At 42.5% G+C, this 10,333-nt stretch overlaps 1 protein-coding gene across 1 annotated transcript in view; it reads left to right on the forward strand.

Moving 5' to 3' along the window:
- Window positions 1–10,333, forward strand: part of LOC140389832 (neutral cholesterol ester hydrolase 1-like) — a 34,586-nt gene that overhangs the window by 20,065 nt on the left and 4,188 nt on the right. Inside the window, exons 2-4 of the mRNA XM_072474400.1 lie at window positions 1,806–2,034; window positions 6,158–6,227; window positions 7,211–7,382. Coding sequence (XP_072330501.1) covers window positions 1,806–2,034; window positions 6,158–6,227; window positions 7,211–7,382 — 471 coding nt within the window. The remainder of the gene's footprint in view (window positions 1–1,805; window positions 2,035–6,157; window positions 6,228–7,210; window positions 7,383–10,333) is intronic.

The following is a 10,333-nucleotide window of genomic DNA, read 5'->3' on the forward strand; positions in this document are numbered from 1 at the left end:
ATCTAATTTCGGTTGCATTATAGGTTACTCAGAAAATACATTTTTCCAAAACTCAAACTATAAATTGTAAGACATTATCTGCAGTACACCATGTTAAAACATTAATGACCTGTAGCACAGAGTTCTTTCCTGTAGTTCTCCACATGGTGAGTTCCTGCATCACCTCTGTTCAGCTTTTGCAAAATGGATGGGTAATGCTGGGAAGATGGAGGCAATTGTAGTTGAGCTTGCTCTGTACAAATTTGCCTTTTGGGAATCAGTTCAAAATATAATTGGCTAAAACCTGGCAAGTGACCACTTTCTAATAGGCGAACTTTGGATCCTGAAACTAAATAATGAAATTAAACGTACCTTTCACGTTGCCAGAAAGTCTCTTTCAATCCTTATTGGATAGATTATTATCTGTCTATAGATTACTAATAATCTATTATTAGTTGTATACATAGCATGGCATTGCATTTTCAAATATCACATACACAAATGCATGCAATACTTGCATTTAATAGACTATTATGTTTATAAAATGGCACCAAATCATACTTAAACAGATAGTGAACCATCATACAGAATCATGATTCTTTTTACAGATCTTCTCCAGTTCATTCATCAGAAGTTGCAGTGGATGAATGAGAGAGAGCTCCTGTGGATATCCTCCACAATTATTTTTTTCAGCAACAAAATGCTGCTCGATGTTGCTTGCAAAATGCTTGAAAGTCTTCAGGTGCCCTGGCATACTCCTCCAATAGCTCCGGTAGGAAACTAGGCCATAATCCAAAGCACTCTGGGGCCTTTAGTTAGCTGGTACTGACACAACTGCTCCAAACGTGGCTATCGGCAAAAGCTGCAACAGTGACACTCTCCAGAGTGTAAACATTTGAGCCGGAGGACTTCACCGGGTGGTGGAGGTGCATCATCTCAGACCTATAATAGACGTAGCAGGTTCCACTTTTTTTGGGGGGTTGTGTTCTGAATCCCTAACTATTTAGAATACAACATTTATTTGGTGATTTTTTTTTTCCATGTCTCCTTGATTTAACTATGTACTTTGGGTTCAGTGTCCACTATAAGGACCTGTTGGGGGACTATTAAACAAGTAAAGTTTTATGGGGGCAGCACGGTGGCACAGTGGTTAGCCTGCTGCCTCATGGTGCTGAGGTCCCAGGTTCGATCCTGGCTCTGGGTCACAGTCCACGTGAAGTTTGCACATTTTCCCCGTGTTTGCGTGGGTTTCGCCCCCAGAACCCAAAGATGTGCCGAGTAGGTGGATTGGACATGCTAAATTGCCCCTTTAATTGGAAAAAATTAATTGGGTACTCTAAATTTATTTAATGTTTTATGTATTAAGCTGTGAGCAACTGTAGCTCAGATTCCAACGTTTTTAAAAATCAAGATGGGTACGCACCCTGTGAGCAGGCTAGATTAAAGTTTATACATTGTTTTAAATACCTTTCCTCACATTGCCATGGGGTGAAGAAACAAAAGGTGATTTCAGGCATTTGAAATAACTAAATTTTCCATGTAATTTACATAACAATTTCTGCCTTTCAGTCTAGATTACTCTGACAAAAAGAAAATTTAAATTTATTTTTGGGAACATTCCAGTTGAAACAAAATCTATATTAAATGAATTATTATGAAGTAACTGCATAATCCCTGTACTGAATTCATATTTAGACTAATTTTATGTACAGATATTTAGTTAATAAATAAATATCAAGTTTTAAGAGTTTTTAAACAATCAAGGGTCAGGAGGATTAAATTTGCGTGCACTGAATGATCAAAGCCCGATGTATCTGTTTCCACAGTGTCATCTGGTGCAGCAATTGGGACTCGGTCACCATCTGAAGGCTCTGAATTTTGTTATTACCATGTTTGAGATGCTTGCCCCTCAATCAAGTGACATTGTTGAAGTGACAGACACGTCATTTGATGGAGTGCAAGTCCGAGTGTTTGAACCCAAGAAGAAGGTCGATGGTGAACTAAAGCGAAGCATTATTTACATACACGGAGGAGGTTGGGCTTTAGGAAGTGCAAGTAAGTGTACTACAAGTGTACCTCTTATTTCTTAACTGTCCTGTGAAACACCTGTTCAACAAACCTGTCATTTCCATTTAATATCGCTGGCGATGTTTAAATACAAATACAGAAACCTATTTTCACTGTTTACTTTTTCAAAGTAAACCTTGAAGAGTGTACTCCCAATTAAGTGCAGATGCAGAGCCATACTGTAGAGGAAAGGATTAACCAATAGCTACTGAAGATGTGCACAAGAAGTTATGTCGGAGTGATATCATTTACTGAGAGGAGGTGAGTGTGAGGCATCTGAGAGGTGCTCCAGCTATGCCTGGGTCTTAACCTAATTATTAGCATGTAAATAAATCGTTTTGAACAAAAGACCACTGCCTCCAGCAGTATCTCTTGGATAAGCTCTCCATAACAGATGGTGGCAGCGGTGACTACACCCATAGAGGAACAGTAGAAAATGGTACGAAAAGCCTTGGATGAAAGCCAGCAACCGTGCAGACAGCAGGGGAAGGAGCCAATCCTGCAAACACACAGGAGACAACCAAATGATGAGGGCAGCCCAGTGACTGGCAAGATGAGCAGCAGGGGAAAACAACAACTTCTGACCAGGGTGAGAGATAGCTACTACTTTGCCCCGACCAGACTCCGAAGACCCCAGACAGGCTGAGCAGTAGCATAATCGGTGAAGATGTTTTACCTGGTACCGCAACTCCTTGGGTCTCGAGTAAAGAGAACACTTTTTTTGTTATGCACTGGGAACATGGTAGACACTGCTGACAACACAGGGAGTGAACTAAGAGACCGCTTCAACGAGAATGTCATTGGATCCATGGGCTCGTATTTCAGTCATTGTAAAAATATTGTCATAGACAGGGCAAAAGGGGTGCAGTCAAAAACAGGGTGAAGGGATCGACTCATTCATCAACAAATTGTGCTGCCTAGCTGAGTCTGGATTATTAAAAGAAGACCTGATCGAATAGTCTTTGGTATTTTAGATGAGAATCTCTCTGACTTCTTACAATCGCGAGAAGATTTAAATTTAGGTAAAGCTATGCAACTGGCAAAGAGGTCTTGTAGCACAGTGGTAGGCCTCCCTACCTCGAATCTAGAACCTCCTGGGTTCGAGTCCCACCCCAGGACTTGATGGCCAAGGAAGGTGCGTTCATAACACGGTCAAACACGTTTTAGTGTGTCAACTTGCAAATCCTTCCAACAAGCCAATTGCTGAATTTGACCGGCCCCATGCCATCCTAGTCAGCCGCTTGATGTGATGTGGTGCCCCTCAAGCTATAAGCCTCTGGTGACAGACTAGCGACCTGTAAAACAGACGAAAGTCTGCCTTAGCCGAAAGTCTGCCTTAGTGCACCACTAGTGTGGGAAGAGAATTAGAATACAACTGGCCAGAAAACCAAAGAATGGTGGCAGAATAAGGCTTTTGTCAGAGATGCAAAGGAAATTTTCCCAATTAAACAGCACTGTTAAGTCAAAAGTACAGAGAGTCAGCAACCAGGGAATTCCCTGAAAAGGTGTCAATTGCCATCTGCCAATGTCCCATGGCAAGAAGAAGGTCCACAGGCTCACCCATCAGGGCAGATGTTTGTGTAGTGATAATGTCACTGGACTAGCAATCCAGCGGTCCAAGCTCATGATCTGAGGACATACATGCAAACATATAAATTAGGAGCAGGAGTAGGCCCCTTGAGCCTGCTCTGCCATTCAATAAGGTTGTTACTGATCTGATTGTGATCCTTATTAGTGTCACAAGTAGGTTTTACATTAACACTGCAATGAAGTTACTGTGAAAATCCCCTAGTCGCCACACTCCGGCGCCTGTTCAGGTACACCGAGGGAGAATTTAGAATGTCCAATTCACCTAATAAGCACGCCCGGGACTTGTGGGAAGAAACGGGAGTACTCAGAGGAAACCCACACAGACACGGGGAGAACGTGCAGACTCCGCACAGACAGTGACCCAAGCCATGAATCTAACCTGGGACTCTGGGGCTGTGAAGCAACAGTGCTAACCACTGTGCTACAGTGCTGCCCACATGATTGTAACCTCAACCCCACATTATTGACATTGACTACCCCCATAACATTTTGTCGCCCCCTCCCCTTTATTAATTCCACAATCTATCTAGCTCTGCCTTAAAAATATTCAAAAACTCTGCTCCCATTGCATTTTGAGGAAGAGAGTTCCAGAGACTCAGGACCCCCTGAGAGAGAACATTTCTCCTCATCTCTGTTTCAAACGAGCAACCACTTATTTCTAAACAGTGACCCCTAGTTCTAGAACATTCTTCAGCCTTCTTGTCATCCATTTGACTCGTCATGGGTGAGTTATTACATAATACTTCATTCATTGCAGTAGTGGATGTTTGTAGACCTTCTCCCGCTGTATAAATCTACACGCAAGCTGAATGAGCCAGCATTCCAACCTTTCCCCAAATTACCAAGAAGACGAGAAAGAAAAAAAGAGAATAGGAAAATCTTTGTTCCTCACCTTTTTATATTGCAGACCAGACATAAATCGCTGTCTGAGGAGTTTGGTGCCTTCCAAGGAGAAGATTCTGGAGAGCCAAGAACACAGTCAGAAATTGATGCCAGCAGCGCAGGAGACGTTTGGGGGGAGATATTAGAGAATGCATTTATAATAGTTCGAGGATAAAGACTCTGGAGAAAATGTCCAGCTATGTCTTAACCTTCTGTAAATATTTTGAACAAATGACCATTGCCTCCAGCAAGATCTCTTCAAGTAAGAAGCCAATGAAAATTAAGATAAATCAGCTATAACAAATTCACCAGAACGGAACATGACCAAACATTTTTATGCAGGTCTGCATACCTCGTATACTGCAAAATGCATTTTAGAAGATGAACAGCTTACATTGTAGCCTATTGCTGAATTTGACTGGCCCCGTGCCATCCAATCTACATTCTACCTTCTACCTGTGAGTGGGGGTGAATGTATAACTGACCTGGACTGTAGAATTCCAGTTCTTAAATCAGTATAACAGTTTGGAATTTTGATTATAGAGTTTAATTTTGTTTTCACTACAACCTTGTGCTTATTCTGCATTGAGATTTGTGTGTTCATTCCTTTTTTCTGTGGAGGATGTTTTGTTTTCCACTGTAAAGCTTGTAAATGCCATTTCTTTTAATAAATCCACAAGGCTACTGTCAGAAACGTATAAATTTCAGGAAACTATAGCTTGGAATAATCAGAAAATTTCATTAGTTCTTGAAACTTGTAAAAATGTTTGTGAACAAAAGCTTTTACGTGAACTTGGTTGTTCATTGATTCCGTCATTCATTCCACTTAATGCAAAAGCCTGACTTGAACTGGGAAATAGTGTGCAAGATTGTATCCGGAACAGGCTTCCTCTGGATACAAACAGTCTGTCAAAAAATATACTTCATAAGCATCAATGTTTTTCCCCTCAAACCCTTCATCCCTTTCCAGAAGAAAGCAGGACTGTGGGTCTGATCAACCGAGTTCTTGTGGAAATGTGGTCCGTGGACAATGGCCCCTTTAAAGATGTAGCATAATGAGAATTCCATTCATTTATGGGCTTGGCCTTTCTGACCCCCATCCCACTGGCTCTCTGGTGGATAGGCCTAAAGTGCATTTGGGGACCTCGCCTTGCCCTACCCACCAACCATGCTCCCCCTGGCCAACTTTTGCAGAGAGCAGACCAGTAGCACAAAAATCTTTTTCCTCATGTATTTGCAGGGAGGAGTTTCAAGATTATATTGAAACGGCTGACACATGATCTCCACATTGTCTGTCATTTCTCAATTTACACTGGTATTTTAAGGTAGGCAGGTGGAGAGGCCTTGGGACTGGGTGAAAGAGGAATCAACCAAGTATTGACTGAGCATGGCCATCTCCACTGGATCCATCAGCTACAATAAAGCTTTGAACTAAAGAAAACACATCTACAGGCAGCTCAATGATTGCCTCTCCCTCCCACTGCAGCAGGTCTCTGAGGCTTGCTGTAGAATCTGACCCAGAAAACCTAAGCTATAATGGCCTCCACCAACCCTTAATAAATATTGACCACAAAGTTTGGTCAGCTTCATAAAAGCATACCTGGCCGCTAAGAATGTTATGTTTTTGCCTTGTTTATAGGAATGCGATCATATGACCACCTTTGTCGGAAGATGGCAAAAGATATGAATGCTGTCCTTGTCTCTATTGAGTAAGTAATTGCAAACTAACAAATTACTCTCTTGGATGATGCGTTTTGCACTAATTGTGTAGGCCTTTTGCAGAAAACTTGGGGCTGGTTAAATATTGAAGAATATATGCCATCAAAATTCTAAATCAAAATTTAAAATATTTTGTGATTAGATTCCATCTGGTTTCCGCTTTGGTATTTTCATCCTCCTGGAAGGGAATGGGTTAATTCTAACAACTGCAGATTTTTCCATGTAGTAGCCAAAAATGAAACCATGCCAAAAGGTTTACTTGTGGCTGGATGCAACACAACATTAATCAGATCTATTTGCACTTGAACTGTTTGATCAAGAAATCTGACTTATGGGCCTTGGTCTTTTTTGTTCTTGGCCATATCTGGTTCAGGAAACCAAGACCTGTTTCTTTTCAGAAATAACTTATTTATCAATGATAATGGATTATGAGGGAAAGTTTCTGGTGTATTGCCAGTGAGGACTGGGACAAGAAACATTAACTCTTTCAGGGCCTCTGGTTTAGCCGCAGCGAGAACAGTAAACGCTGAAGCTCAACTGACTCTACTCAACATAGTCATTAAGTCTGCACAAAGCCCACAAACCTTTTACCTGTAAAATGGATGCAACATATGACCACCTTTGTCGGAAAATGACAAAAGATATGAATGCTGTCCTTGTCTCTATTGAGTAAGTAATTGCAAACTAACATATCTCCCTCAGAGAAACCTCTCTCACAGAAACCTATCAATGAGGAAGAAACAAATCAACAGATGGATAAAGAAGAACATTTACAGATGTTTATATCTGACATTGCACAATGATCACTATGGACTATTTGTTTTTCTGAAATTGGATGTAACATTCTGACTATTTGAATTAAATGTTCCTATAATACAGAATTGCATATTTCTTAGTACAGCTTGACCCAGAAAAGTATTACATCAAGTTGAGTCTTATTGAAATTGATTATATTGTTTGTCCTTGAATTTAGATACCGTCTTGTCCCAGAGGTTCATTTTCCTGAGCAGATTAATGATGCTTATAGTGCTACCAAGTATTTCCTACAGCCTGAGATTTTGTCCCAGTATTCAGTGGATCCAAGTCGAATTGCAGTTTCTGGAGACAGTGCTGGTGGAAACTTGGCTGCTGCTGTAACTCAGCAGGTAATACTTTTTCATTATGGGCTGAACAAACCACAGTAATTTTAACAATTAGCTGAAATTAGCACAATAATTTGGTGTCATCTTAAACTTAGAATGCGAACAATCTATTTTTGTGGAATGTGCTGATACTAAAGAGGAAAGCAGGTCAACATGTATAACAATAAAGAAAGCTATGTAACAGGTGAATATAGCGGGGAAAATGCCAACTAAGGTAATCTTGTGAGCCCAGAGCAGAATCCTGACAGAGGCAACTCAGCATTTTGTGGTTGATCACTTCACTGACTCTTGTGTGAGAGAATGGCTCTTGGAGAATACAAGAAAAAATAGAAAACATCACCACCAAGGAACCACTGTTACAGAAGGAGGGCCTTGAGCTCAGAGCTCAGAACAACCATTGCAGAAGGAGGGCCCTGAGCTCAGAGAAGAAGAACATCCATTGCGGAAAGAAGATCCTGAACATGGAGCTCTAAGAAGTGACTGAAACCTGGCCAGCTCCCGCACAAGTGCCATGAAAACCTAGATCTCCGTAGTGAGTCTGAGTCATCTTTGCACTATATTCTCAGAAATCGCGATTAAGATAGCTATTTTGAATAACGTAGAGCTCTACTAAATTCGGGTGTCTTTATTGTGTCTATGTAAGCCAATCAAGCAGGGTCATGGTCAGAATTTTGGTGTCACCGGATGGGATTAATTGAAGTAGTCGCCTTAAAGCCATAGTCGAGCTGGAACACCCAAAAGCTTGGTAGACACAATGACATAAGCTGGCGAAGCCTGATACAGGGAAAATGGCTGGAGCACGCTCCCTTTTACAAGGTCCAGAATCCACTGGGAGTCAGTTGTGGGGAGAAACCAAGAAATAATTGGGCAAGAAGGCGATTAAGGTTGCAAAGCCTTTGGCAATCGCTTGCTCGATCAGGTCTTTCCATGAGGCAGCAGGAGGAGAAAGGCGCCCTTGAAAGACGAGTTGCGGAATTAGGAAAATGATAAAGAGGAAATTAAGAAGGGGAAGGTGAATGTGACTCAGTTCCAAAGTCAGTGAAAGAATTCACCAAGAAAAGGAACAGGCAGTAACAGCAAAAGATGCGGCGGAATCAGAATCCCACCAGTTAACCCATCGGATCTTAAAGCGGCAGAACAATCAGGATCTCAGCCCAGCAGTGAACCACACAAAGGATGGAGAAATAGAAAACTTGTAATCACCGATATCGTTCCAGAGCGGGATGATAATATGGGGATGTTGAGGGAGCCATGGGCGATGTTGTGGACTCGCGAAGTTTGGTGGAAGAGGCATCCAAGTACAGATAATATAATAATAATCATAATCTTTATTAGTGTCACAAGTAGGCTTACATTAACAATGAAGCTACTGTGAAAATCCTCTAGTCACCACATTCCGGTGACTGTTCATAGATACATAGAAGATAGGAGCATGAGGCCTTTTGTCCCTTCGAGCCTATTCCGCCATTCATCAAGAACATGGCTGATCATCCAACTCGATAGCCTAATCCTGCTTTCTCCCCATAGCCTTTGATCCCCAAGTACTATATCTAACCGCATCTTGAATATATTCGAGAGGGAGAATTCAGAATATCCAATTTATCCAACAAGCACGCTTTTGGGACTTGTGGGAGGAAACCGGAGCACCTGGAAGAAACTCATGCAGACACGTCGAGAATGTGCAGATTCCGCACAGACAGTGACCCAAGTGGGAATCGAATCCGGGACCCTGGCGATGTGAAGCAACAGTGCTAACCATTGTGCCAGCATGCCATCCCACAGGGCAAACGTTCCCGAGGGGGACTACTATCTCTGAGCCTACAGCAACCCCCCCCCACATATGAGACTCTGTTAAACACTACTCAATTAGTAGAAATCGTAAAAACAATAGCACCATTTGAGTGCGGCAATGACCCAGAGGACCTTTCCCAAAGGAAAAATCAACAATGGTCCCTGCACGGTCTGGGTGATAACGAGAAAATATTACCTTGGGCACTGCAGTAATGTCTGTCTGCCTCCCATCACCCTCAAAATTCGACCACTTTCAGGGTTATAGGTTCTTTTTAATGATGTAATCTCACCCGACAATGCCAGGGATGCACTGGTGGCCCCTCTTTTGGGAAAAATGGCGCCGCACTCTAGTAAGCCATTCCACTTGAGAACTTGTGAAAACTTTAACCCCAATGCGCAGCTCACACCAAGGCCTGGGTCTTGAGGTGATTAGTTAGGGCTTGGGAAAAGAGACTCAAGAAAAGAGTGAGCCTAAGTGTAAGAGAAAAATGAACCCCATGTGCCAGCCAGGAGGAATGAAGGAGAAGATGGGAAGGTGGGGGGAAGGGAGGATTTTGATTGCGCACAATTTTATCCCACTTCACAAGGACCTCCACCTCCTTTTTAGCCAAGGAAGGGGCATAGTAGAGAATTGCTAAAGCGGGAGGATGTATGTTTTAACTGTGGTCCAGCTGGACATTTTGCGTGGGATTGTGAGGTGCCCAGGAGAGGGGGGCCATCTGTCCCCCTCTCATTCGAGGGCCCGGAATGTGGAAATGGCGCACCCCAATGGTGCAGGATGGAGTGTTGTTTTTTTCAAATTCATTTTTACGGCGTCTTGTTGCCCATCCTTAATTGCTCTTGAGAAGGTGGTGGTGAGCTGCCTTCTTGAATTGCCGCAGTACATGATATACCTACTGTGCTATTAGGGAGGGAGTTCCAGGATTTTGACCCAACACCGTGAAGGAATGGCAATATATTTCCAAGTCAGGATGGGGAGTGACTTGGATCTTCCAGGTGGTGGTGTTCCCATGTATCTGCTGCCTTTGTCCTTTTAGATGGTAGTGGTCGTGGGTTGATGAAGGTCAGCGCTGCTGAAGCAGCTGCGCTCCGAAAGCTAGTGATTCAAAACAAACCTGTTGGACTTTAACCTGCTGTTGTAAGACTTCTTACTGTGCCCACCC

Source organism: Scyliorhinus torazame, chromosome 14 (assembly GCF_047496885.1).
Source record: "Scyliorhinus torazame isolate Kashiwa2021f chromosome 14, sScyTor2.1, whole genome shotgun sequence".
NCBI lineage: Eukaryota > Metazoa > Chordata > Chondrichthyes > Carcharhiniformes > Scyliorhinidae > Scyliorhinus > Scyliorhinus torazame.